The sequence below is a fragment of the Onychostruthus taczanowskii genome, unplaced genomic scaffold (genome assembly GCF_017590055.1).
Source record: "Onychostruthus taczanowskii isolate IOZ18803 unplaced genomic scaffold, ASM1759005v1 scaffold10, whole genome shotgun sequence".
Taxonomy (NCBI): domain Eukaryota; kingdom Metazoa; phylum Chordata; class Aves; order Passeriformes; family Passeridae; genus Onychostruthus; species Onychostruthus taczanowskii.
The window spans coordinates 2,114,973-2,140,441 of record NW_024496526.1 but is presented as its reverse complement, the minus strand read 5'-3'; the positions used below and the strand labels follow the sequence as shown (position 1 = coordinate 2,140,441).

General features: G+C 67.8%; 3 protein-coding genes across 5 annotated transcripts in view; 2 read left to right on the top strand and 1 right to left on the bottom strand.

The window, feature by feature from the left end:
• The first annotated feature begins 8 nt into the window (after positions 1-8).
• Positions 9-8,291, top strand: GLIS2 (GLIS family zinc finger 2). The gene is made up of 6 exons (XM_041407628.1): positions 9-125; positions 3,905-4,283; positions 4,678-4,854; positions 5,321-5,454; positions 6,000-6,118; positions 6,227-8,291. The coding sequence occupies exons 2-6, from the start codon at positions 3,921-3,923 to the stop codon at positions 7,012-7,014; spliced, it is 1,581 nt and encodes a 526-aa protein (XP_041263562.1). The 5' UTR covers positions 9-125; positions 3,905-3,920; the 3' UTR covers positions 7,015-8,291.
• The window catches only part of LOC121337458 (mitochondrial import inner membrane translocase subunit TIM16-like), a 37,606-nt gene continuing 20,375 nt past the window's right edge, over positions 8,239-25,469 (bottom strand). Inside the window, exons 10-31 of one of the 3 annotated variants that reach the window (XM_041407603.1) lie at positions 15,340-15,394; positions 15,120-15,177; positions 14,885-15,030; positions 14,356-14,451; positions 14,128-14,280; positions 13,875-14,007; positions 13,622-13,797; positions 13,439-13,547; positions 13,264-13,350; positions 13,029-13,171; positions 12,853-12,957; positions 12,654-12,739; positions 12,439-12,580; positions 12,240-12,329; positions 12,046-12,162; positions 11,830-11,965; positions 11,651-11,742; positions 11,482-11,568; positions 10,148-10,232; positions 9,578-9,717; positions 9,129-9,194; positions 8,239-8,968 (exon numbers count right to left, since the gene is read on the bottom strand). In XM_041407603.1, coding sequence (XP_041263537.1) covers positions 8,882-8,968; positions 9,129-9,194; positions 9,578-9,717; positions 10,148-10,232; positions 11,482-11,568; positions 11,651-11,742; positions 11,830-11,965; positions 12,046-12,162; positions 12,240-12,329; positions 12,439-12,580; positions 12,654-12,739; positions 12,853-12,957; positions 13,029-13,171; positions 13,264-13,350; positions 13,439-13,547; positions 13,622-13,797; positions 13,875-14,007; positions 14,128-14,280; positions 14,356-14,451; positions 14,885-15,030; positions 15,120-15,177; positions 15,340-15,394 — 2,389 coding nt within the window. In that variant the 3' untranslated portion in view covers positions 8,239-8,881. Of the gene's footprint in view, positions 8,969-9,128; positions 9,195-9,577; positions 9,718-10,147; positions 10,233-10,779; positions 11,401-11,481; positions 11,569-11,650; positions 11,743-11,829; positions 11,966-12,045; positions 12,163-12,239; positions 12,330-12,438; positions 12,581-12,653; positions 12,740-12,852; positions 12,958-13,028; positions 13,172-13,263; positions 13,351-13,438; positions 13,548-13,621; positions 13,798-13,874; positions 14,008-14,127; positions 14,281-14,355; positions 14,452-14,884; positions 15,031-15,119; positions 15,178-15,339; positions 15,395-25,469 lie in introns of those variants that run through there. The other 2 variants (XM_041407586.1, XM_041407594.1) reach the window with 2 other exon arrangements.
• On the top strand, positions 17,513-24,722 carry VASN (vasorin). Its single transcript, XM_041407615.1, has 2 exons — positions 17,513-17,575; positions 22,086-24,722. Exon 2 carries the CDS (start codon positions 22,096-22,098, stop codon positions 24,103-24,105), a length of 2,010 nt encoding a protein of 669 aa, XP_041263549.1. The 5' UTR covers positions 17,513-17,575; positions 22,086-22,095; the 3' UTR covers positions 24,106-24,722.

Genomic DNA, 25,469 nt, shown 5'->3' with positions numbered 1-25,469 from the left:
GATGCGGATGTGGCGGAGCGGCCCGGCCGCCCCGCACCGGCCCCGGCACCGGCCCCGGGGGGCCCCGCTCCGCCGAGCCCCGCACCCCGCCCCGCTTCCCGCCCGGCGCTGAGCCCCCGCCGCAGGTACGATCGCGCTCCGGGCACCGCGGAGGGGAGGAGGACGATGAGGAGGATGCTGCCACCGCCGGGGGGAGGGGGGACTCTCCGGGGAGCCCCTTCCTCGCCACCCGCGCGGGTGCGGGGGGTCCCTTGGCACCTGCAGCCCCCCCGCCCAGGGAGCGGGTCGGGGGGGACGTGGCCCCGCTGCACCCCCGAGGGAAATGAAGAGAAGAGGCTTCCCCGCTGCCCGGTGGGTGCCGGGGGGGTGGCCGTCACCCGCCGTTCCCCCGCACCCCGGGCGGGTGTCCTGACCTTGGCCGTGGGGCGGGGGCTGCGGCGGGGACGTGCTGGGTGGCTCTGCCCGGTTGCGGCCACCTCCGGGGACACACCAGTGTCCCCATGGTGCGAGAGGGGAGAAAGGGTGGCATCGGGTGGGGGGTGCAGGGCGTCCCCATCCCAATCTCACGCTGGCGGTGCCGCGGCCCGGCAGCCGCCCGTCAGTCACCCTGGTCCCCTTCGCGGGGACCTCCCGATCCCCATCATGAGAGGTGACAGTCCCCGCCATGGGGGGTGACAATCCCACAGCCTCGTGGGGCTGAGGCGTGGGGTGGCCAAGCCCAGGCTGTGCCATTGCGGGGTGTTTTGGGGACTAGGACGGTGTGACCCCCCCTCCCTGAGGTGCCAGCAGCGGGGACCACAAATTGTCCCCGGTGTCCCTAGGCACTGCTGCAGGCGCTCGTTCCCTGCCCCGCATGGAGAAACCCTGCAGTCAGTGGACACCTCCCCTTCCCATGCCTTTGTCACCCTGCTGTCACCGCCTCCCCCAGCCAGGGTCCCCATGTGCCCCCATCCCCACGATGCTGCCGCACCCAGGGCGCTGATCCGCTGGGTGCTGGGGACCACCCCGCTGCTGTCCCCGCCTGCTCCAGCTGTGTCCCCAGGCAGGGGTGGCAAGGACCCTGGCGCTGGCGGCACTGCTGTGGGGCTGCTCCCGGAGTGGCAGGGGGCTGCTGTCAGCCTTCTGCCAGGATCCGCACGGCTTCCACATGCCCGGGAAAGGGGAATCACGGCACCGGCCTCAGCTCGGGGACCTCAGCCATGTCCCCTCCTGGGGACACCTTTGGCAGCTGCCGTCAGCCCGGCTGGCGTGGGGTGACGGGTGCTGGAGGGCCACAGTGACAAGATGGAGCTACCAGCAGGATGTGACCCCCCCCCGCAAACCCGTCAGGCACCGGTGGGCTCCTGTGAGGAGCGGCTGTGGCAGTGCCAGCACCATCTGCAGTGGGACAAGCAGCGATGGCGGGTCCCACGGGTGCCCGTGTCCTGCCAGCAGCCGTGGGGACAATGACCCGCATCCTGCCAACCCACCCATGCTGCCCTGGCACGGGGGGCTCCGGGGACTGCCCCCCGTCGCGGCGGTGCCAGCCTGCCGCTGCCAATTGCCACGGCGGCGGAGACCGAGCCCTGCCTGCAGCGCTGGCACCGCTCCCACTCCCCGAGCCCCGGGGTCACCGTCCCCTGGCGATGGCACTGACATCCCGCACCGCCGCCATCCCCGAGCCCACCGCGCCGCGGGAGCCTCTGCCCGCGGTCCCTCTGTACTATTCCTGGCGGGTTTGGGGCTGGAGGGGGGATACACGACACCCCGGCAATGCCAGCAGCCTGGAGACCTGGCACCCGGCCGGCTGCACCGGGGTCACCCCGGGTCCCCCAGCCGTGCCGGCGGCCGGGCAGTGTGGGGGGCCCAGGGGACCCCAGCCTGGCCGGTGGAGATGGGGGGGCTCCCCCCGCGCCCGGGCTCCATCCCAGCCGCCCCCAGCCGGACTGGGAAGCCCCTGGGCCCAGCCCCGCGACGGACTGGTTTGAACTGGTGTGGCGGGGGGGAAGCTGGGCTGGGGCTGGGCTGGCAGCGCCTGGCGCGGGCAGGAGAGGCCATGGGGGGAGAGCAGGCAGGGGCAGGCAGGAGCGGGCAGGGGCCTCGCTCGGGGGCCGCAGGTGCTGGGGCGTCCGGCCAAGCCACCGCAGGGCTTGTCCCCGTCCCCATCCCGGCGGGGCCCCCGCGGCGCCCCGTTTCCCGAGGCCGCGTGGTTTGGCAGCCTCCCGCTCGCCCGCCCGCGGCCGCGCTGGGAGCCCTGGCGTCAGCGGCTGGAGGCCCCTTTCCCACCCGTCCCGCCCGGGGATGGCTGCGGTCCCCACCCAGCACCGCCCGCACCGGGACCCCCCAACCTCCCACCCCTGAGGACGTGAGGACGCGACCGTCGTTGTGGGACCAGCAGTGACGCCTTGCCTGGCCCCACTGCGGGACCATCGTCGCCGGGGGGCCGCCAGCCCCCCCTCCCACTCCCTGGGCTGGGGGTCCTTGGGTGCCACCCAAGCTGTGGGGTGCTGCCCCTGTGTCTGTCTGTCCCCGAGCTGTGCCACCAGGCTGTGGGGCACATGGGGGTTGCTGGAGCTCCAGAACCGTGGTAGGGCTCGGGGGGGGACAGCCCACGGGCACATCCCGCCCCGGGGCGCAGGTTGAGACCCCCCCCAGAGGGGACGGCAGGCAGGCAGGGAAAGCTCAGTGAGTGTCCCTGTCCCGGGAGACGGGACGCTGAGATGGGGCAGCCTCCACAGCGGCGGGAGGAGGTGGATGCTCAGGCGAGGAACCCCCCCCCACCACTGAAGAGGAGGGACCCGCCTATGGGGCTGACCCCACGGCCGCGGGAGGCTCGGGGTGATGAGATGCTGTGGGGCGGCTCCTCCCACCCTGGGAGCCTGGGACAGGAACCCCCCCGGGGCCGGCCCCTCGGCCAGCACAGGGGTGCAGGCGGGGGGTCCCCCGCCCCGCCGCCCGGGCCCCATGCCCCCCGCGGCTCCTCCGCATTCCTCAGCGTCTGAGCCGGGCTGGACCCCCGCCAGCGCGGGGGGCCCCTCCGGCGGGGCAGGGCGGGGGACGGGCCCCCCGGGGCGGGGTGAGGATGGAGGGGGCCCCCCCGCTGCCACGTGTGCTGGGTGCGCCGTGCCCCCCGACACGGCCCCTCGGCCGCCCCCACCCTGCCCTGGGCGATGCGGGTGGCCGCGGGGGCACAGCCGGGGGACGGCATCGGCTCTGGCTCGGGCGCTCACTGCTGCACCGAGCTGCCCGTTCTCAGCTGCCCGCCAGATGTGCGGCGGCCGAGCCACGAGGGTGGCATTGTGTTGTGCCATTCCATGCCATTCCGTGCCACGCCGTGCGGCCGGCAGCCCCTGCTCGGCCCCGGCAGCAGCGGCGTTGGCCGGCGGGGAAGGGGCCCCGGCGGGGGAGGAAGCTCTGCCGCCTCCGGGGCTGGGGCCAGCGGGCTCGGCCGCCCGGGTCACCGCCGGGCTGGTGGCTGCCACCGCCCTCCTCTGCCGCTGGGAAAGGCCTCGCTGGGGCAGGCCCGCGGGGACTGACCGACGGACGGATGGATGGATGAACGGATGGGGGGGGTGGGGGGTGGAATGGGGACACCACAGCCCCAGCTCCGCGGGTGCCCAGGGGATTTGGCAATCCCCGGCAAGGTTTGGTCACGGGCCAAGGGGCTGTGCCGGCGACACGGAGAGGACACACTGGGGACACCGAAGGGCCGGGGTGGGGGGGCCCGGTGCCATGCCCTGCCCTTTGCCCGCTGCGGGAGGGGGCCGCGGCAGGGTGGCCGGAAGGGACGGCACGGTCTCCGTGCCAGCACCGTGTCCTCCGGCCCGGAGCAGAGCGGGCATTGCCATGGGGCCTGGCTGGGGCGATGCTCTGGGTGGCACTGGTGCCCTCCGGCCCTGCAGTGACCCCTGGGTGTCCCTCGCAGAGCCCACCCCGGCACCATGCATTCCCTGGAGGAGCCCCTGGACCTCAAGCTGAGCATCTCCAAGCTGCGAGCTGCCCGCGAGAAGCGGGGCCCCTCCGGCCCCCGACCCCGCGCTCCCCAGCGCCCGGACACCCCGCCGGCCGGGGATGGCCGAGGGGGAAGCCGGGGGGGTCGCCGGGCCGTGCCAGCCTCGCCGTCGCCCGGGCTCCTGGGACACTCCAGGCTGGGGGAGCCGCGGGATGGACGCTTCCCGGCCGCCGTGCCGGTGGTGGACCTCAGCCTCTCGCCCCGCTCGGGGGGCGAGTCTCCGGCTGGCAGTGCCTCGCTGTCCCCTGAGCGCCAGGGCAGCGGGGACCTGCCCGGCCCCCTCACCCCACACGTAAGTACGGCCGTGGCCCCCCCGTGGTGTCCCCAGCGGTGGGGACTGTGCCCGGATGGCGCTCCCGACCTCGGCAGCGTGCCCGGTGCTGCCGGTGTACACACAGCCCGGGGTCAACGTCCTGCCTGGCCCCCCCGGCCCCTGACCCCAGAGGCATCCCCGGGGCGGCTCCTGGGAGGTCTCTTTGGGGTGACTCTGGGGGTCTCCGTGGGGTTTTGAGGTCCCTTGGGGGGGAGGGGGTGGCAGATCTGGGGATTTTCTGGGGAGCGTGGGGGGATCTCTGCGAGGTTCTGGGGTTCCTGGGGGGCTGGGAGGAATCTCTTGAAGGGCTCGGGGGGCGTCCATCCAGCCTAGCCCTGTCCCCCACTGCTCCTCCCTCTGGACTCTGCTCCAGGATTTCCAGTCCCTGCGCTACATCGACGGCCTCCCCAGCTCCTTCCAGTTCTTCCTGCCGCTGGGGGCCGGGGGGGCCCTGCACCTGCCCCCCGCCGCCTTCCTGCCCCCCAGCAAGGAGAAACGGCTCCCCCCCGAGCTGCCCCTGCCCAAGCAGCTTGTCTGCCGCTGGTCCAAGGTCAGCAGGGAGGGCTGGGGGCCGTGGGGGGTTATGGTGGGGGTGTGTGGGAGCTTTGAGGGGTGGAGGGGGTGATGAGGGGGCTGGGACACCACATGGGCATTGCAAGGATGGGGGGCACGCAGGGGAATTTTGGGGTTGGGGAGAGGACATGGGGCTGGAAGGCCATGGCAGAGCTCTTTGGGGCTGTGGGCAAGTTTTGGGGCTGGGAGGCCAAGCAGGGACAGTAGGGCTGGAAAGGTGGTGATGGGGAGATGGGGGCTGTGCAGAGATGCTGGGGGGGTGATACGGGGCTGGGGGTCATGCAAAGGGCCATTTCCATTTCCCCAAATGCTGGTGCTGCTGCACACAGGGTGCAGGTGGGAGCTGGGATGGGGTGGGGGGCAGGTGCTGGCCATGATGGGGGGACTGGCCCCCCTAGTGCCCCCCCTGCTGGGCTCCCTCACCCCCAGCCTCCTGCCCACAGTGCAACCAGTTCTTCGACCTCCTGCAAGACCTGGTGGACCACGTCAACGACTTCCACGTCAAACCCGAGAAGGACGCGGGGTACTGCTGCCACTGGGAGGGCTGTGCCCGCCATGGCAGGGGCTTCAATGCCAGGTGGGCATGGGGGGCTCCAGGGGATCTCTGGGGGGCTGCTGTGAGGAGGCAGGAGCCCAGCACTGGGGATATGCAGGGCAAGTTTCCATCTGTCCCTCCCTCCCTCTCATGCAGGGTGCGAGGTGCTGGGGGGCTGGGTGACTGTGCCGGCCTGGATGTCCTTGTTCTCCCACCCCATAGCTAAGGCACGGGGACAAGAACTTACCCTGGAAGGCAGGGCTGACTCCCTCCCTAGCATTCCCTCCCCGATGCTTCCACGGGCAGATGGTGATAGGACAAGGGCGAACAGTTTTAAACTAAAGGAGGAGAGATTTAGATGGGATATTTGGGAGGAAGTTGTTCCCTGTGAGGGTGGGCAGGCCCTGGCACAGGGTGCCCAGAGAAGCTGTAGTTGCCCCTGGATCCCTGGAAGTGTCCAAGGCCAGGCTGGCCAGGACCTGGGATAGTGGGAGGTGTCCTTGCCCATGGCAGGGGGTTTGAATTATACAAGCTTTAAGGTCTTCCCAACCCATTCCATGATTCTGTGATTGCCTCAATCCCGGCAGGTACAAGATGCTGATCCACATCCGGACGCACACCAACGAGAAGCCGCATCGCTGCCCCACCTGCAACAAGAGCTTCTCCCGCCTGGAGAACCTGAAAATCCACAACCGCTCGCACACAGGTCAGCGCAGCCCCCGCCCCGCGCTCGCTGGGGCAGCGGGGGGCTCGGGGGGACGCGGGGGGCACGGCAGGGCTGGCAGACCCTGGCAGACGCGGTGCTGTCCCGCAGGTGAGAAGCCGTACATCTGCCCCTACGAAGGCTGCAACAAGCGTTACTCCAACTCCAGCGACCGCTTCAAGCACACCCGCACGCACTACGTGGAGAAGCCCTACTCCTGCAAGATGCCGGGCTGCCACAAGCGCTACACCGACCCCAGCTCCCTCCGCAAGCACATCAAAGCCCACGGCCATTTTGTGTCCCCCGAGCACCCGGAGATGCTCAAGGTCCACCCGCCTCCCAAAACGCCCCTGGGCTCGGCGGAGGTGCCCTACGTTAACGGGGCGCAGCTCGTCATCCCCAACCCCGCCGCCCTCTTCGCTCCGCCGGGGCTGCCGGCGCTGCCCATCCCTTTGGCACCGGCACCGCTCGACCTCAGCGCCCTGGGCTGCGGGGCTGCGGGCGCGCTGCCCGCTCTGCCCGGCCCCGTCCTGCCCCTCAACGGCGGCCCCTTGAACTTGGCCAAGAGCCCGCTGCTGCCCTCGCCCTTCGCGGCGGGGCTGGGGCTGCCCGTCATGTCGCTGCTGGCCGGCGGGGCCAAGGCCGAGGGGGAGAAGGGCGGCGGGGCTGAGGGGCGGCCGCCCAAGGCGGGCAAGGGGCTGGAGAGCCGGAAGGAGAGGGGCGAAAGGACGGAGCCGGGGCGGCCGCGGGTGCCCCCCGAGAGCCTGGCGCTGCTGCCGGGGGCCGTGCTCGACCTCTCGGCCGGTGTCAGCTCGGGGGGCAGTCCCGAGGCGCTGCCCCCCGGCTGGGTGCTCATCCCCCCCGGCTCCCTGCTGCTCAAACCCGCCGCCGTCAACTGAGGGGCCCGACGATGCCCGGGGTCAGCCGCCGGCCCCGTGGGCAGATCCCGCTCCCGTCTGGGGACGGGGGGCACGGCCCCCTCCTCCCCCTGCAGCCCCGGCGGGGCCTCGCTCGTGCTTTTACCCGTCACGAAAGAAGAACGGACTCTTCTGAGAAAAGCAATAATCCCTCGGCGGCCGGAGCCGGCTGCGACCCCGTGCTGGAGGCAGGTGGGGCACAGGGGGGTCCCCCTGCCCCCTCTCCCCCCCGGCCCTGGGCAGCCGGATACGCCGCTATTTATTTCTCGACCAGCCCCCTGCTCCGACAGGGTCCCGCTTGGGCTCTCCTGCTTCCGCTGACTCGGCGTCTCCCTGCCCGACGCCTCGGTGCTGCTGTGGGGGGCTGCAGCCCCAGGCTCCTGCCGCACGGACAGCGGGGCGACAGCCGGGGGACCGGCCGCTCCGCAGCCCCGAGCTGTGCCCGGCCGTGCCGTCCCACCCCGCACGGCCGGCACGGCGGCGGGCAGTGCCGCAGCCACGGCACCCCGTGCCGGGCCCAGCTGGCTGGGCACTCGCCGGCCTGGCGCCCGCCCGCCTCCTCCCCGCTCCCTCCCCACGGCCGCCCCGTCCCGCCGCCTCCCCGGCCCTCCCGTGACAAGGCACACGGCCGCGTGTGCCGCTCGCCGGGGCACTGCCCCCCTCTAGCTACGTTCATACCTAACCACGCACCGCGAGCGCATGCGGGCAGCGCGGGCACGGCCGGCAGCGGCTGCCGGCGCCCGCTCCTCGGGATGCAGCGGTGGGATGCTCCCGGGTGAGCCCCCGGCCGTGGGGCAGCGTGCCCAGCCTCAGCGCGGGCGCAGCTCGGAGTCCCCCGGGGTCACACAGGTCCCGCTCGCTCCGAGCCAAGGGGGTCTCCCCAGTCCCGCCCCCCGTGCTGAAGGAGCCCCGCGTGCCCCGCAGGGAGCCGGTCTCCCTGCCCTCACCGGCGGCCGCCCGGCGCTGCCCTAGCCCAGCATGGCTGCGGGCCCTCGACCAGGCCGCCCCGGCCGGTGAAACGTCTCCTCGCTCCTCATCGGTTTGTTGTTGCACATTCCAGGACATCAGTATTTTAACGGTCTCGAAGTGCCTTTCTATCGTAGTTTCTGGGTTGTTTTTATTTTCCTCCTGTTGGGCTCCATCGCTGTTAGCGTAGCGTGTAAGGACTGCACAAGTACGAGATAAGCTAACGACTGTAACACTATATTCGTCCAGGGGAGAGGAAGTTTATTAAGAAAACAATAAAGTGAAGTTGAAGTAAGTTCCTGTTTCAGTCCGTGGTCATGGTGCCAACGGCAAGGAACCCGCACTGGGGACAGAGGGGTGTGGGGGGGGGGGGGGGGCCCTTGGGGGCACAGCTGGCCCTGCCTGACCCCCAGCCGTGCTCCTCGGCATCACTGAAACCCTGCCAACATCTGGGGGGTGAGCTGCAGGTGGGGACAGCCACAGGGTGTCCCCTCACAGCCCCTCACCCCAAGCCAGCAGCCATCCACGCTGGGAGAAGGTAACGGCACAGCACTCCCAGGGTATGGAGCCAGAGGCAGCCGTGTGCTCCACCCAAGAGCATCCAACCTCCCCACCAAAAATAGCTCCTGCAGCCTCCCCCAGTGCCATTTGAGCCCTGGCAGCCTCAGTGCCCTGGGGACACCCCTTCTTCCCCAGCTGCCTCCTCCTCCCCCGGGCAAACGCAGCCCCTCGCAGGGGCCGATCCCGGCAGGGCAGCGCTGGGCAGGCAGGGCCCCGCTCCCTCCCCGGGTGTGGAGCAGCCAGGCCAGGTGCTGGAGGACACGGTGTTTATTGGCTACCTATAAGTTAAGGGTGAGGGGCACGGGGGCAGGGGTGGCAGGAGTCACGTCTCGGCCTTCCGCCCCTTCTCCTTGTCGCCCTTGGCCTGGATGCGCAGCTCCTCGTCCAGCCGCTCCTTGGCTCGCACCACCTGTGGGACAGGGGACACACAGGGATGGGGGGGACACACAGGGCTGGGGTGCCCCCTGCTCTCCCTGCCTCATCCATGGGTATATCCAGGCTCTGCCTGTCCCAAAGCCCCGGCAGGGGAAGGAAGGTGCAGCCCCTGCCCTGCTCCTCCCGGCGCTCACCTTGGACTGCAGGTAGAAGGAGCCTCCCACTGATTTGTCGTTCACCTTGAACAAGTGGTCGTAGTTCTGCTGAGAGAAACTCTGGGTCAGAGGCACCCCCAGCCTTGCCATGCCCACTTCCAAACCCTGGCAGCCTCCCACTCCCCACCGCATTGCTGAAGAGTGATCCTGGGGACATGGCTGGCTCTGCCTGACGCCCCTTGGGAGTCCCCATGTTCCCAGCAGGGCACTCCAGAGATCCCACGTCCCTCCCCTGAGCAGCCCCGCTGGGCAGATGCAGAGGCCAAGCCTGGAGGGCAGCTCCAGCAGCGGCAGGGAATCCCCAAACTGTGATTAACTGGGCCCAAGATAGCACAGGGGACCAGCTGCCACCCCCATGCACAGCAGCACCCTTGGAGAGGCCAGGCCCTGCCAGCACCGTCCCTCCCCGGCTCCAAGGAAGCCTCTACCTTCTGGATCTCCTCAGGGTTGAGGCTGGAGACGTTGAGGATCTGCTGAGCTTCCTGGAGGCTGATGCCGATGATCCGGGAGGCGGCAGCGGACTGGGGCCTCTCGGCGCGTCCCCGCGCATCGGCCGCGGCCTGGCTCGCTGGGGACACCAGGCCTGAGCCCCCCGCCACCCCGGCCACCCCCACCCGCAGGCAGCAAAGCCCGAGCACTTCCAGGTGCTCCGACCCCGGTGTCCCCCTCTGTCCCCATCCCGCCACCCTGGGGACATCTGCACGCTGTCCCAGTGCCAGGGAGGTGGCAGGGACCGGGCACGCACCGTTTGCTACAGGCAAGGCAGGATCACATCCCAGGGATTATCCCACTCTGCCCTTTGGGGTGGCGGGATCTCTGGGAGCCTGGCAGCAGTGCCAGGGTCAGGATGGAGCCGTGACAACCTGGCAGTGTCCCCTGGAGGCACGGCCCGGGGAGGGGGGGCGCTGGGGTGCCCAGGGAAGGGTGGGGATGAGGAGCAGTGCCCAGCAGGGCAGCGTGGGCACACGGAGCTCATGGAGCAGCATCCCAGCTCCTACCTGCAAACTCCTGGCGCAGCGCCCGCATGAAGGCCCGTCCCACCACCTGGGCCCCCACCAGAATGATCTGTGCCAGGTACTTGGCCTGCGGGGACACCCTGCTGTCACAGCCACCGCGGCTCCTTCACCCTGTCACCTCCCCATGGGCCCTGCACAGCCCATTCCTGTCACCTCTCACCAGCCCCTAGGGTCTGCTCTGATCACATCTGACCTCTGTCATGGCCGTACCTGGCCCTGTCCCCCCTCCTCTGTCCCCCCCAGGCCCTGTGACACCTTTCCCAGACCCCGTCCCCTCCCCAGGCCCTCTCCCCTCTCCCCTGTCTCTGTCCCGGCCCCATGCCTTGTCCCCTCTCCGCTGGCCCTCTGACCCGCTCCCCTGTCCCTGCTCCCCTCTCCAGTAGTCCTGTCCTCCCTCCTCTGTCCCTGTCCCCCCTGCCGCACGACTTCTTCCCCCTTCCCTGCTCCTGTGACCCCTTCCCCTCTCCCTGTCCCCTCTCCACTGGCCCTGGCCCTCCCGGAACCAGCTGCTTCGCACATTCCCGAGCCCGCTGCCCCTTCCCGGGCCCTGTCCAGCCCCAGCTCTGCTCCCCGTTCCCGACGTGCCCCCGCCGCGTCCCCCCGTCCCCTCTCACCATGTCCCCGCCGCCGCTTCCGCCCCGGCGGTCACGTGGCGGGGGGTGAGGGTCACGCCGGACACCGAGACGGGGACGGCGCGGGCGGAGCGTCCCCTCTGCAGCCACAGCGCCCTCTGGCGGTGTCCCCGCGCGGGAGGCCCGCCGCCGGGTGGGGCGCGACTTCCCCGGCCCGGTCCCCGTGTGCCCCGGTCCCTGTGCCCCCCGCCCCCGGTCCCTGTGTTATCCCGGTGCCGGTCCCGGTGTCACCCCCGTCCCCGTGTTCCCTCCTGCCGCGGTCCCTGGGTCCCCCTCGGTCCTTGTGTTATCCCCGATTTCCGTGTCCCCGCTGTCGGTCCCTGTGTCACCCCGATGCCCGTATCCTCCAGCAGCCGGTCCCTGTGTCGCTCCCGGTCCCCATGCCCCCTCGCTCCCTGTGTCTCCCCCATTCCCGGTCCCCGTGTCCCCCCCGGTGTCCCAGGATCACGGCAGGACACGGTGCTGGTGCAGCGGCTTTAATAGCGGGTCCTGCCCGCGGCGGGCCCTGCGCCTCCTCCATCTCTTCCTCTTCCTCCTCCTCCTCCTCCTGGTCGCGGGCCCGGGGGTCCCGGCTGCTCTGGGGGTGCCGGGTCCAGCCTAGTCCTGCGGGAGGCCGGGGGTGAGGGGCACGGCGGGGCCGGGTAGCACCCAGCCGGGGGTCGTGTGTCCCCCTCCTGCACTCACCCACTCGTCCTCGTCCACGCCCTCGAAGGAGTCCTGGGGCAGCGGGTCGTCCCTGTTGCCCAGCCGGGCCACCATGGCACTGAGGAGCTGTGGGGAGAGGCCGGGCAGAGCCGTGGGGCGCGGGGCGTCACCCCCGGCCCTGGCGCAGGGTGCTCACCCCAGCACCCACCTCCTCCTTTTTCTGCTCATCAGTCTTCTCCTCCAGGTACACGGACGCAGGGACGAACTTCCGAGCCGGAGCCTCTTTGGGGGCCTCACTCACTGTGAGAGCGGTGTCACCATGGGGCGGGAGGCTCTACCCCATTGACTAAAGCCCCCTGAGGGTCCTCGCCCAGCCCCTGCACCCACCTGGCACCATGTCTGCGGGGCGCAGGCTGGCGCGGCGCTGCTGCCCGTCCTGCCCGTCCAGCCAGGCACCCGCGCCCAGGGCCGGCTCCCACCACACGCGGGTCGGCGGGTAGAGATCATCCTGGAAGTACTCCTTCTGCGGGGACAAGGGGCGCTCAGGGGGGTGCCCTGCCTCCTGTCCCATTCCAAAACACAGCCAGCCCCCCCGGCACCTACCTTGACGCGTGGCACGTGGAAAGCCACGGGCTCCAGGGTGCTCTGCCCCAGGCGCAGCGCCCGGGCAAACTCCACCTCCCGCACTTCGCACACCGTTTTGGGCAGGAAGACGAAGCCCTGGTGGGGTGGGGGTGTGAGTGGGGTCTGGCAGCACAGGTAGGGGGTCAGGGACAGGCAGCAAATCCCCCCTTTACCTTGTGGGGTTCATTGGAGGTGAAGCTGTTGCACTCAAGGAAATAGGGGGGCTCGGGGGTCACTTCATAGAGGAAGACTCTGGTGTCACCCTGGGGATGGAGTGGGTTAGGGGCTGTCAGGGGGACATGGAGGGTCCCTCCACACTGTGGGGTGCTGAAGGCAGGGAGCCCCACAGTTTTTTGGAGGGCAAGCCCTCACCTTGCCGGTGAGGAAGACGACGCTGGTATCCTCATCGTAAAAGGGCAGGAGGGTGGAAGGGGCCACGTCCAGACCAAGCACAGACAAGGGTCCTTCAGGCAGAGCCTGTGCCCGGTACAGGAGGATCCTCCTCTCGCTGCGGCTGTGGGGAGGTGACAGTGAGAGCAAGCAGTGTCCTCAGGTTTCCCTGCCCTGGTATGTGTCCCCCTCCTTACCTGTCAAAGCCGGACACCAGGAGGTAGTCACCACCACAAACCCAAACCAGGCGCGCTCCGCGTCCCCCCTCGGGACCTGGGCCCTCCTGCATGGACTGAAGGTCACCCTGCCTGCTCCAAGAGAGCTGGGGGTGCAGTCGCGTGCCCATGGGGAGGGTTTCCTGCCCACACCCCCAGCTCTCCAGTGCTGGGATTGTACCTGTTGAGGCTGAGAGCTGCGCCGTGGCTCGTAGAGCCGTACCCGTCCATCTTTGCTCACTGTTGCCAGCTTCTTCCCATCAGGGCTCCAAGCCATGCTGAAAATCTGGAGAGACAGATGTTGTGCAAATGTCCCAAAGTTGCCTCTCAGGTGTCCCTGGATTTGTCATCCCTTACCTGATCCGTGTGTCCCTGCAGGCACAAGACTTCCCGCCCGGCACTCAGCTCCCAGATCCGCACGGTCATGTCGTAGGAGGAGGAGACCAGCAGATCGGATGCCGTGGGGTGGAAGCGGATGGAGTAAATCTTTTCCGTGTGACCTGGAGAGGTTCAGCAGCGCGTGGCTGTCCCCAGCTGTGGGTGCCACCAGGCTGGTTTGTCCCCAGCGTGGGGTGCTCAGTAGTCCCCTCACCTCGGAGAACAGCTTCAGGCTCCTGCAGGGTCTCCTGCAGCCCTCCCTCAGGGATCCGCCACAGCCGGATCTTGGCGTCCTCGCCCGCTGTGCCAGAAGGGATGGGCAGTGGTTACTGGGTGATCTGGCATGCCTGGAGCTGGGGGACTCCCCGGCAGGGCTGGCACACACGTACCGACAGCGAGGCGCCGCGGGTCGAAGGGGTCCCAGGTGAGGTCGGCCACGGCTGTGCCATTCTGGATGGTGGGCACGGCCACGTCGGGGAGACGGCCGGGCTTGGAGAGCTGCGGGCGAGAGCCGGGGGTCAGCGGCACGGCACACCCGGCACCGTGCCGGCCTCCACAGCTCCCCGGGCTACCTCGAGGACGGCGATCTGGCCGCCGGCAGAGAGCAGGGGCAGGGCGACGCGCTGCTGGTTGGCGCAGAAGCCGTCGCACTCGCCCGGCGTGGTGAGGCTGAGCCCCCGCAGGTTGGTGAGGTGCTGGTCCCGGTGCAGCACCCGGCCCTGCGCGTGCCGGAAGCGGGAGCTGGGCCCTGCAGCGGGCGAGGGCTGGGTGAGCGCCCTGAATGCCCCGGGTGGGGCACCCCGAGCCACCCCACTGCCTGCTCACCCAAAATGCTCTGCAGGGACTTCTGGCTGGGGCTGCTGGCAAAGCCACTGGAGGGGCCGGTGCTGGCTGAGAGGGAGGTGGCCGCGCTGCCTGGTGAGGCCAGTGAGGATGGTGAGGAGTAGCCACTGGCTTCCTATGGGAGAGAGAGCCCAGGCAGGGGGTGCTGGCACCCTAGTCTTGTCTTGTGGGGTGCGGGCAGCAGGGACCCCACCCCTTCAGCACTCAGTGCACTTTTCCAGCACCCCATGCTCACACTCTGGTCGGGGTCGGTGTGGCCAGTGTCGGTGTCTGTGTGGCCAGCGTTGGTGTCTGTGTGGCCGGCGTTGGTGGGGCCGGTGCCAGCAATGATGGGGGATGTGAAGGTCTCCATGGATCTCCGTGCAGGGTGCAGGCTCACCCTCCCCACCTGCACCGAGCACAACGGTGAGCATGGGGCAGTGGCAATGCCACCAGCAAGGACACCCCCCCAGATGACACAGACCTGCTGGCTGTCCCCTGCCCACCAGCCTTGGGCATCGGTGGCTGGCAGCATCCCTGTGCAGTCAGGGAACAGATCCTCGTGGAACTCCTGGACAGACTGGGGGAGAGGGGATGGCGTGAGATGGGTGTTCCAAAAATCCCACACCCTTTGTCCTGCTGCAGCTGGGGCACCCCTGGGCAGCCCCAGACACTTCCAGCACCCAGACCACACTACCCAGCACCCAAACTTCAGCTGCTTGAAGTGCCCAGCACCCACTGCACAACAGCACCCAGCAGGTGGCACCCAGCTGTCAGCATCCACTCTCCAGCACCCCAATCCTGCATGCAGCACCCAGACTCCCAAATCCAGCACCCAGACTCTGCAGCCCACCATCAGCATCCAGGTTTGACCTCCTCTCCTGCTCTCCCCAGGCTGGGGACTGGGGTCTCACTGCAGCCAAGTCCTTTCTGTCATCCAGTGCTGGTGAGGTGTCACCCGTGAGATGACACCTGGCACATACGAGACAGTGCCACCCACAGGGCCCCCTTACCTTGCGTGGCACCAGGTAGCTGACAGGGACGAGGGCGGTGTCAGTGAGCTGCAGGACACGGAGCACCTCGCAGGCCATGACATCCAGGGCCAGGCGTGGCACGGCCGCCAGGCCCCGCGTGCTGCCCTCTGTCCGGCACTGGGTCACTGCGGGACAGGCAGGGTGGCCGTGGGCTGGGTGGCCAGGCACTGGTGAGCCCCCCGGGGGAGATATGGGTGGGAGGGGACCTGCTTACCCTGGGTGAGTGCTGGCTGTATGGGGGACACCTCGAAGCAGTAGAGGAGGTTTTCTCCCTGGAAGAGACATTCCAGGGAATGAGCAGGGAATTCCGCCCAGGGAATGAGCAGGGCTGTAGGAAGCACCCCACTGCACCCACATGTACCAAGCTACACCCCACTACACTCCCCTGCATCCTCCTGTCCCCACAGTGCCCCTCTACACCCCCCAGACCTCACCTTCCCTGCCAGCACCAGCAGCCCCGTGTCGGCGTCGTACAGCGGGATGGTCACCCTGCAAGGGAAGGGGAGTGCTGAGCCAGGGGCCCCCACGGGCACAGCACCCCCATGGATGTGGGGCTGGATCCTGTTCCCTCACTGGTGCACACCCCAAACCCCATCCTGGGGAAGCGTGGAGCAGGATAAGGCTGTGCTGCGATGGGAGGGCAGCAGGCTGCTGGGCTGGTCCCCAGGTGACAACCCTCACTGTCCCAGCCTGGGCTGACAGCTTGGCAGCAGGGTGTCACTGCCACCTGCTTCCAGCCCCGGCTGCACAGCCGTGGGGCACCTGCTCCCTGCCCTGCTCCCTGTGCCCGGCCACGGCACCCGGCCTCGCCCCGGGAAGCCTCCGGCACCCGCAGGCTCACCCCGAGGGCGGCCGGGCCGGCTTGGCCAGTTCGGGGCGGGCGCGTGGCACACCCGGCTCATTGCGGAGCCGGCCAGCCCCGGGAGCGCCCTGCGGCCCGGCTGTGCCAGCTGGAGCGTGTCCCTGCTCCCTGCCCTGCACCCTGTCCCACACCGCAGCCAGGGTGCTCCGTGGCTGGGGGACGCTCGGTGGAGGAGGGCACCACAGGGAACACTCGGTGGCCTGAGGGGACAGTGGTGACAGGAGCACAGAGGCACTCTGTGCCTTCCCTCGGCAGGGGCGGAGGAGGGAGCGCCGCAGGCACAGACCAAAGGGACAATCTATTACTTTCGGTTGACGTTTCTGTGGCTGTGCCAAGGGGAGGGAGCTGCTCCATGCCATCCCATGCCATGAAGGATATCTGATATGGCATGGTCCTGCCCCAAGACTGTTGGCACAACCTAGGCAAACACCACCAGGATGTCTGGGGCAGGCACCGGCGTCCCCTGTTCTGCTGTCACCACAGTCACCAGCACTGCCACCACCACAGTGGTGGAGGTCGGGGACAAGGGCAACCTGAGTGCCTGGTTTTCCTGGCCCAACCCATGCAATCCTCACCATGCTGAACAGGGAGCATTGCCCTGCTGTCACAGGGGCAAGGGACAGCCCTGCAAGGGCCACCCACTTTCCACCTGTCACCTGGCACATGGTGGCAGGAGCTCCGTGGACGCCGGGGGCATGGGGGGACTGGGACCCCAGGGCACTGGGGCTCACGGTGCCAGAGTCCCTCGTTACCTTGGGCACACTGGATATGGGGGTCCCTGGGCACTCCAAGGACACCCAACACAGACTTTGTTGTTACCAGGGTTACCAGGGGGTGCTGGGGATATAAGGGAGATACCTGTACCTGGATCTAGCCCTATACCTGTGTGTGCACACACCAGGGGTGCCCCAGGGATGCTGAAGGTCCTGGGGGGCCCTGGAGGGTTTGGAAGGTCTCGGAGCTTCCAAAGATCCTGTGGGTCCTGGGGATCTTTGTGGGTCTGGGGAGCCCTGGGGTAACATGGACTTCCCAAGGGGTCTCAGAGGTCCTTGTGACTCTGGAGGCTCCTGAAATCTCAATGTCCCTGTGACTCTGGGAGGTCACGGGGTCTGGAGGTCCCTCTGGAGGCCTCTGGGATCCTTGTGACTCCCAGGTCCTGGAGGTGCTGGGGGCCGCTGTGACTCAGAGGTCCTGAGTGCTCAGATGGTCCCTGTGACTCTGAGGTCCCAGATGTCCTGGGTATCCCAGGGGTCCCTGTGACTCAGAGATCCTAGATATCCTGAGGGTCCTTGTGGCTCTAAAGTCCCACAGGTCCTGCAGGTCCAGGGGGTCCCTGTGACTCAGAAGTCCTGAATGTCCCGGAGACATTGTGCCTCCAGAGTCCCCATGGTTCGTGTGACTCCAGGCTCCCAGAGGCCCTGGATGTCCCCGCGGTCCCCAGGGCTGTAAGGCCCCAGAGGCCCTGGATGTCCCCGCGGTCCCCATGGCTGTAAGGCCCCAGAGGCCCTGGATGTCCCCGCGGTCCCCAGGGCTGTAAGGCCCCAGAGGCCCTGGATGTCCCCGCGGTGCCGCCCCCGTCGGGCCCCAGGTGAGCGGGGGCGGAGCCTCCGTGGAGGCCGTGCCCCGCCCCACCCCCTCGGTGCTCGCAGCCAATGGGCGCCCAGCGGGAGGGCAGGCCCCGCCCCCGCAGTTTAAATGCCGCCCCCCGCGCCCCGCGCCGCCAGAGAGGGGAGTGCTCGCCCGGCCGCCGCTGCGCTGCCGCCATGGACTGACCGCCCGCCCCGCAGAGCCCCGCACCGCCCGCCACGGTGAGTCCCGCGGCCGCCAAACCGCCTGACCCTCCACACGGCCACCGGGGCTCTGTGGGGTGGCAGCCCACGGGCGGGAGGGGGCTCTGCCGGGCATCCGTGGGCTCAGGGGGCGGTGGGGCCCGGGGGGCCCCGGTGGGCCCGGCCGGGCCGTGGGACTCCCGGTGTGGCCTGGGCACCCAGAGTGACAGGGTGACACTGGGGCCTCGGCTAAGGGTCGGCATGCCTTGTTCCCTGCGAGGCCTCAGCTGAGCCAGGGGCACCCGGCTGGCCCCTGCTTCGGCTGATGGTGGGGCCTCGGCTGGGCTGGGGCGGTGGCACTGCAGTGGGCTGGGACACGGGTTCACGGAGGGCTCCTGCTTCCCTGTCCCTGCCTGTGCCTGTTTTGCCGTGGGATGCGCTGGGGTATGACCCAGGGATCCTGATCTGGTGCTGCATCCATCGCAGGCAAGGGGAGGGATGTATTTGGGGCTGACATGGAGCGTGGCTCCATCCAGCATGGCCGAGTGGCAGTGAAGCGCTCCAGACCCACACGGGACCAGCATGGTCTTGGGCCCATCCCATGCTTGCTCTGTCCTGGCAGATGTGGCGGCTGGACTCTCCTGCTGGGGTCAGGCAGAGGTGGGAGCTGCTGGCAGCAGTGTCAAACACCACCCTCCTCAGTGGAGGGCTTGGCTGGGGTGGGGTTTGGCTGCCCTCGTTCTGCTTGTCCTCAGGGGCTGCTGTCCTGGGTCACTGACCTGCTGTGGGGCCAAGCGGGTCCCCACGCGGTGGCGACAAGGGTTTCCCTCTGGCTGGCACAGAGGGATGGGTGCCAGCAGGGCCACTGGCCAGCCAGGCACCGGGAGGCAGGGATACACCACTGCTTCTTCTGCCGCCAGCTCCCTGCGCACTTCATTGTCACCTGGTGTGAGTTCGGAGGGTGCTGGCACCCGTCACCCTCTTTGGGTGTCACCTCTTTGTCTTTGGGTGTCACCTCTTTGGGCCACCATGGGGTAAATGTCCCTTTCCACGCCTTGCTCCCTCTCAGGCTGGCAACAGCCACAGGAGCCAACACATGCCAGCAGAGATGCTCCAGTTCTGAGACTCTTCCCAACCAGCAGCCCCCCAGTAGAGTCCCCCCCATACTTCTCCCCTTGCCAGCGTGCCCCACGCCCACAGGTCTCATCCTGCTGGGGCTGGGGCGGCCGGACTGCCCTGACCCAGCTGTGCCGCTGCCCACACGGCGCTGGGCAGTGCCGCCATCAGGGATGACACTAATTACTGTTTTCCCCCGCGCCACGCCGAGGCCGGCCGGCCGGGCCGGGTGGCCCTGACGCAAGCGCTGCCTGCCCGGCTGGCTCTGCCGGCGGGACGCGGCACGAGGAAGCGCTCGGGGACAGCCGCGGCCGCCCCAGTCACTGCGGAGGAATCTGCCCGTGCCGCCCGGGCCACGCGTGGCACCATCGCCGGCCTCCTCCCACCCTCCGCCGGCGTTCCGGCTCCTCCCGAGGCGGTTTGGCTGCCGGCAAAGCGGCTCTGCTGGTTTTTCTCCTTGCCGGCACCTGAGATGGGGAGCGCGGCCGGGTCAAAGGGGCAGGAGGGGATGGAGGGGCTGGCGAGTGCTCCGGGGAATGCAATAACCAGGCCTGCATTCCTGCGGGGCTGCTGCGGAAACTTTAATTAAATAGGGAGGGGAGCGGGAGGAGGTGGGAGCTGCGGCGGCGCAGGGTGGGTTGAAGGGGAGGAGGATTAAGGGCTTAATCCTGCACATCCCCCCGGCTGGCTCGGGGGATAGGGCACGTGCTGACATCGGCTTGTTTTGAGGGGTGTAAGGCAGGGGAGCAGCATCTGCATCCCACCTGGCAGAGGCACCGTGTCCCTCCCTGTCACCGCACACTGCAGGGCCCCCGTCCTTCCTGCTCTGGTGCCACCGGCCGAGGTGGCAGCCCACGGGCCAGCAACAACGCTGGCTTTGTCTGCACTTGCCGGTGCGGGAAGGAACATCCCGGCTGTGCCTGCTTCCCTGAGGTCCCCAAGCAGAGGGGAAAGGCAGGGACTCTGCAGCTCCTCCAGCCTGTCCTGCACAGGTGTCACCCTGCAGCGCGGGGACATCGGCCCCGTCCTTAAAAACAGGAGGCGGGTGCAAAGCACCCTGCGAGTGGCAGCCCTGGGCGGACAGCGCGGTGGCCCAGCCCGGGGGGCTGCAGGCGGGGAAGGGGGGTGACACGGCACTCCCACCCCAGCAGGCTGGCAGGGAAAGGCTGAGCCGGGACTGGGGGAATCTGAGCCCAGATCCTCCCCGCAGCCGGAAAATATGAATAATTCGGCAAATATCTGCGGTGCAGGCGCGGGGGAGCCCAGCCAAGGCAGCAGCAGGCCGCTGGCAGGGCGGCCCCAACACCTCCAGCAGAAACGGGGCCCCCTCTCCGCCCTCGGGGACCCTGCCAGGACCTGGGGAGGCTGTTCCCCTGCCCCCCGTTTCTGGGGCTGTCCTGGGCTGGGGGAACTCCTCTCTGCCTTGCAGCAGCATCGTGCCGGGAGGCGGGGCGCGGGCGGGATGCTGGCGTGTGCCGGCGGAGCGGGCGATGCCGAGGGGCGGCGGCGGAGGCTGCGGGGCCGTGCCAGCCTGCCCGGCGCTCGCGGCCAGGCGCGGATGCGCGGCCGTGGCCGGGCTGGCCGAACCTGCCCGGAGCGGGGAGCTGGCAGACGGGGAGGAAATGCCAGCGTAATTAAAGGGACGAGAGAGGCTTGGAGTCAGCAGCTGGTTGCAGCACGGGACACGTCAGCGAAACCCGACCCTGGCATTGCAAAACCAGCCCCGGCCTCGCCAGCATCCCGCAGGCCTGGCCCCGCTCCGGCGCTGCCCACCCGGGCGGGCTGGCACGGCCGTAGCACCTCTGGCATGCCAGCACCCTGCACCCAGGGCTCTCCCACCAGCCAGCACGCTCTGGATGCTGGAGCCACCTCGAGGGGTGCTGGGTCTGTCCCCAGCCCCAAACAGCACTTCACAGGGTCTCCATGTTGTGTTTTTAACTCTGCTGGCAGTCTGACTGTGATGTGGGGTGCAGGAGCACCCGGCACTGGTGAGGGGGCTGGGGGCTGAGCTGGGCTTGCTGGGGAGAGGATGCAGTGATGGTGACCCCTGGGTGACAGTGACCTCTTGGATGTGGCTCAGCTCCTCCCCAGTGTCAGGGGCTGACGGCACAGGTCACGTCAGGGCAGGGCCGGCCGGGCCAAGTGACTCAGGCGGTTGTGGTGACCCTGCCCAGCCGTGGGCTCACCCCACCCTAAGGGGGGCCGCTCGGGAAGAGGCAAGGACAGAGCTGGCCGCTGTATTAACCCTGTCCAACACCCCGGCAGGGGGACAAGAGGACACAGCACGGGTCCAGACCCTCCTGGCTCAGGATATGTTGTCCCTGCACTGCTGATGGGGCCGGCGCAGGCGGCACGTGCTGCTGTGTGACCTGAAGCCCCCCACACACAGCGGGGGCCCCTTGTGAGCCACAGCAGGGGCGTTTGCCTGGAGCTCCGACTGCTCTGAGCAGGGGGGAGGTGGCAACACATGGGGCTGGGGAAGGGTTCCGCCTCTTCCTTGCCCAGGGATTCTACTCTGCCACTTCCCCCTGACCCTGAGGTGGAGTGCCAGGAGACTGTGAGTCTCTGGCCCAACGCAGTGTCATTAAAGGGGCTGAGGGAGGAGCCCTTTGGGACACTTGTGAGTCTCTGTCCCAACCCAGTGTCATTAAAGGGGCTGAAAGACAGGGCTGAGGGAGGAGCCCTTTGGGACACAGCTGCTGTGACATTGGCCAGGGCATCCATGGGGAGCTGGGGTTGGGGTGGTTACAGCCTTGGTCACCCCAGAGCCTCCTCCCTCTATCCCTGCTGACCCAGCCCTCAAGGGACAAGGGCACAGCCCACGGTTTTGTACTGAGTCCCTGCAGTTTAACAGTGAGGGGAACAGCAAGGTGACCTGTGGGGACAGGGGTGTGGTGGGGGTGAATATGAGCCACTGTACTCTGTGGGGACACAAATGGCTCCTCCAGCCCCACACTCTGTCCCCTGTCCCCAAGAGGGGCTGCTGTTGCTGATGATCTGGGCAGGAACAGGCCCTGAGGGTGCAGCTGCTGTGACGATGGCACAAGCAAAGGGTTAAGCTGAGCTCTGCGCAGGGGAGGCTGGCCATGCTCCCACCCCTTCTCGGTGCTCTGATATTCTCCGCATCCCCTGTGTTTGATTTGCACCCTGCTGAGCAGCTGGGGAGGTTGGGGCCCTTGTGAGTACTGGGAAAGGTCTTGGTGCTCCACCGAAGACGGCCCCAATACCAGTGGGACGTGTCTCATGGTAGAACCTGGGGTGTGCAAAGGTACCACATCCCCAGATCCTGGGGGTTAGAGAGGGGGGAGCATGGAGCTGGGGTGGGCAGCCCCAGAGGCAGAGTGGGGTTCAGAGGTGCCCCACAGCCCTTCCAGCCCTGGGTACCCCCAGCAGGGCCCATCCCCTCACCCTGGCTGCGCTTGTCTCTCCGCAGAGCTGACACCATGAAACAGCTGATCCTTTGCACACTGCTGCTCTTGGCCCGTGGGGAGCTGGCCACGGCATGTCCTGCAGGCTGCCAGTGCCATGACCCCAAGACCATCCTGTGTGCAGCCAGGCGGGGTCAGACGGTGCCCCAGGGGCTGCCCCCCAGCACCCTCTCCCTCTACGTCTTTGAGAACGGCATCACAACGCTCAGTGAGGACAGCTTTGCAGGGCTGCCTGCCCTCCAGCTCCTGGACCTCTCGCAAAACAAGATCACCAGCATCCAGAGAAACATCTTCCAGCCCCTGACGGAGCTTGTCAATTTGGACCTGTCCTCCAACCAGCTGCAGGAGATCACCAATGAGACCTTCCATGGGCTGCGGCTGCTGGAACGGCTCTACCTGCAGAGGAACATGATCCAGCACATCCACGCTGCTGCCTTCGACACGCTGGAAAATCTGCTGGAGCTAAAGCTGCAGAACAACCAGCTCAGGGCTGTGCCCCCCCTCGACCTGCCCAACCTCCTGCTGCTGGACATCAGCTGGAACAAGATCCCTGCCATTGCACCAGGGGCTTTCCATGCCGTCAGCATTGAGTCCCTGAAGATCGCAGGGCTGGGCCTGACGAGCTTAAACGAGGAGCTCTTCCAGGTCCAAAACAACCTCCATGAGCTGGACATCTCTGACAACCTGCTGGAGCGTGTCCCAGCGGTGCTGCAGCGGCTGGGCAGCCTCACCAGGCTCAGCCTGGCCGGCAACACCCGCATCTCCCAGCTGCCGGCTGAGCACTTCCAGAGCCTCCACAACCTCCAGGAGCTGGACATCAGCAACCTCAACATCAACACCATCCCTCGGGATTTCTCCAGCTTCTTCCCCAGGCTGCGGGCTGTGACGGCTGCTGGCAACCCCTTCAACTGTATCTGCCAGATGAGCTGGCTGGTGCAGTGGGTGAACACCAGTGGTGTGGTCCTGCGGCGCCCTGAGGAGACACGCTGCCACTTCCCCCCCAAAAACTCCGGCAAGCTTCTCCACCACCTGCAATACATTGACTTTGGCTGCCCCACCACCACCCCCACGCCCACCACGCCCCGCACCACCACGCTGCCACCGCCTGCGCCGCTGCCCAGCACCCACCGCCCGCCGCCACCCCCCAGCACCGCTGCACCCACCCTGAGGCCCAGAGAGCCCCAGGGCAGCTCCACCTTGGTGCCCTTCAGCGGCGCCCCGGCCCCCACCAGCGCCCCAGTGCCCATCTGTCCCCCCCGCACGTGTCTGAACGGCGGCACCTGCCACCTGGGTGCCCAGAACCTCCTGGAGTGCCTGTGCCCCGTGGGCTTCGCTGGCGTCTACTGTGAGGTGGAGGTGAGGGGAACGACGGCAGCCCCGGGCACACCAGCCCTGCCACCTGCCCAGCGGGTCAGCATCGCCCAGGTGGGCAGCACCTCTCTCAAAGTGGACCTGCACAACTACATCCAGTCCAAGGCACAGCTGAAGGGCATCCGCCTGAGCTACCGGAACCTGTCGGGGCCGGACAAGCGGCCGGTGATGCTGCGCCTGCCGGCCTCGCTCTCCGAGTACACGGTGCGGGCGCTGAAACCCAACTGCACCTACCGCGTCTGCATCGGGGCGCTGGGCGAGGCCCCCAAGGAGGAGCACTGCGCCGAGGCACACACCCTGCCCCTCAGCCTGCAGCAGCACTCCCCTGTCACCCAGAGCCAGGACCCCAACCTCGCCCTGATCCTCGTCCCTGCGCTGGCTGCCATGCTGCTGCTGCTGGTGGTGGTTACCGCCGCCATGTACTACTGCCGGCACCGCCGCGCCAAGGCACACGCCGGCGCTGGGGTAGACGCCGGCCCACTGGAGCTGGAAGGGGTGAAAGCCTGCCTGGAAAACGGGGATTTGAGCAGCCACGGCTGCAAGGTGCCAGAGGCGGCCATGCTTTCTGGTGGCTCTGAGTGTGAGGTGCCGCTCATGCAGTCGCACTACCCCAGCAACAACAACACCCCGGGGCTCAAACCCTCCTATTTCTGAACCCACAGGGCTTCCAGAGCCTTGGACACAGGAGAGCTGAGCTCCAGTGGCAGCACCTGGCCATGTCCCTCTGGGATACGGATTGCCAAGGAGCTGAATGAACTGAGGCAGAAACACCCCCATCCCACAACGTGCAATTTCCGAGAGGCTGCTATGCTTCGGGAGGAGACACGAATTTTACTGCTCTGTGCCTTGATTTCTGTGACTCTACCTAGAACGTGGGTAGCGGAAGAGAAGGGGGGGTTAATTTGGGGGTTGGGGGGCTTTTTTTAGCTCCTGCTAAGGGGAAAGCTGCTGTGACTGGGCTGAGGGACGCCCACGTGCTGGTAACAAGGGTCCTTCAGTGGAGCACGGCCCATGACTCGACTCCCTGGAAGCTGATGTGAGCAATACGGCCCGGCCGAGGTGCTGGGACCCTCGGGACCCCCTGGGCCAAAGGAAATGCCGAGCAGGCAAACCGGGAATTGAAGCTTTAAGAACTCAGAGAGAATATTTATACATTGTTATTTCCCATTTCTTCTGGGAAAACTTTTTTTAGTACAGGTTTGTGTACATCTCTTTTGTAAGGCCGATCAGAAGGGTGTCTTTTTGTAAAAAAAAAAAACCCCAAAATAATTAAAATGACAACAACGAGAAGTTCTGTGCAGCCCTTAGCACCTCGGCAGACACTGCCCGTCACAGGCAGGGGTGTGGGCAGTGCAGCGTGTCCCCTGCAGAGGAGCGGGAAGGTCAGCCGTGTCCTCCCGTTGTTGTTGGCGAGCACTGGGATGAGTCAGGGCAAGGGAGGGGGCAGTTTTCCCTACTCTGGGCGTTTTTACCCCTAGGACGCTGCCCCCCACCTCGGGCGCTGGGGAGGTGTTCCCAAAACAGAGGCCACGGGGCTCAAATCAGCGCCTGCCCTGCGCATCATCCAGCCTTACTTCATCCCTCCCCGCCTGCCAGATGGCTGCGGGGCCAGCTGCGGGACAAACAGCCCAGCCCAACCTCCTGACGTCACCCGCGGCGGTACCGGGACCCCCAAATCGCCCGTGACAAGTGTCAGCCTGCGTGGCCCCCATGCCGGGGACCGCCGCCAGAGCCCCCGCTGCCCGGCCCCAGGAGCAGCCGGTTTTGTGCGCTGGCCCCGGCGGGGTGGGCTGCGAGCCGACGCTCGGCAGGTTCCCGCTGCCAAGCGGTTTCTGCTCCAACCCTCTGGTTTTAATCGTTTTCCAATCCTTTATCTTTCGGGCTGGAATTTTCCAGGTTGGGGCCCTGCCCGCCGAGGTATGTTTGATTTGGAGAGAATGAGCACAGCGCGGGGCTGAAGCCGAGGGTCACCGCCGTGCCGCTCCGGGCCGGCCGCCCCGCCGCAGGACACGGCCCTG

What these genes read in the sequence shown, in the direction of transcription:
- GLIS2 (XM_041407628.1), top strand. Translation starts at nt 3,921, where the DNA reads ATGCATTCCCTGGAGGAGCCCCTGGACCTCAAGCTGAGCATCTCCAAG. An exon ending in TTGTCTGCCGCTGGTCCAAG is followed by an intron (nt 4,855 to 5,320) that starts GTCAGCAGGGAG and finishes TCCTGCCCACAG; the next exon opens with TGCAACCAGTTCTTCGACCT. An exon ending in GGCAGGGGCTTCAATGCCAG is followed by an intron (nt 5,455 to 5,999) that starts GTGGGCATGGGG and finishes CAATCCCGGCAG; the next exon opens with GTACAAGATGCTGATCCACA.
- VASN (XM_041407615.1), top strand. Translation starts at nt 22,096, where the DNA reads ATGAAACAGCTGATCCTTTGCACACTGCTGCTCTTGGCCCGTGGGGAG.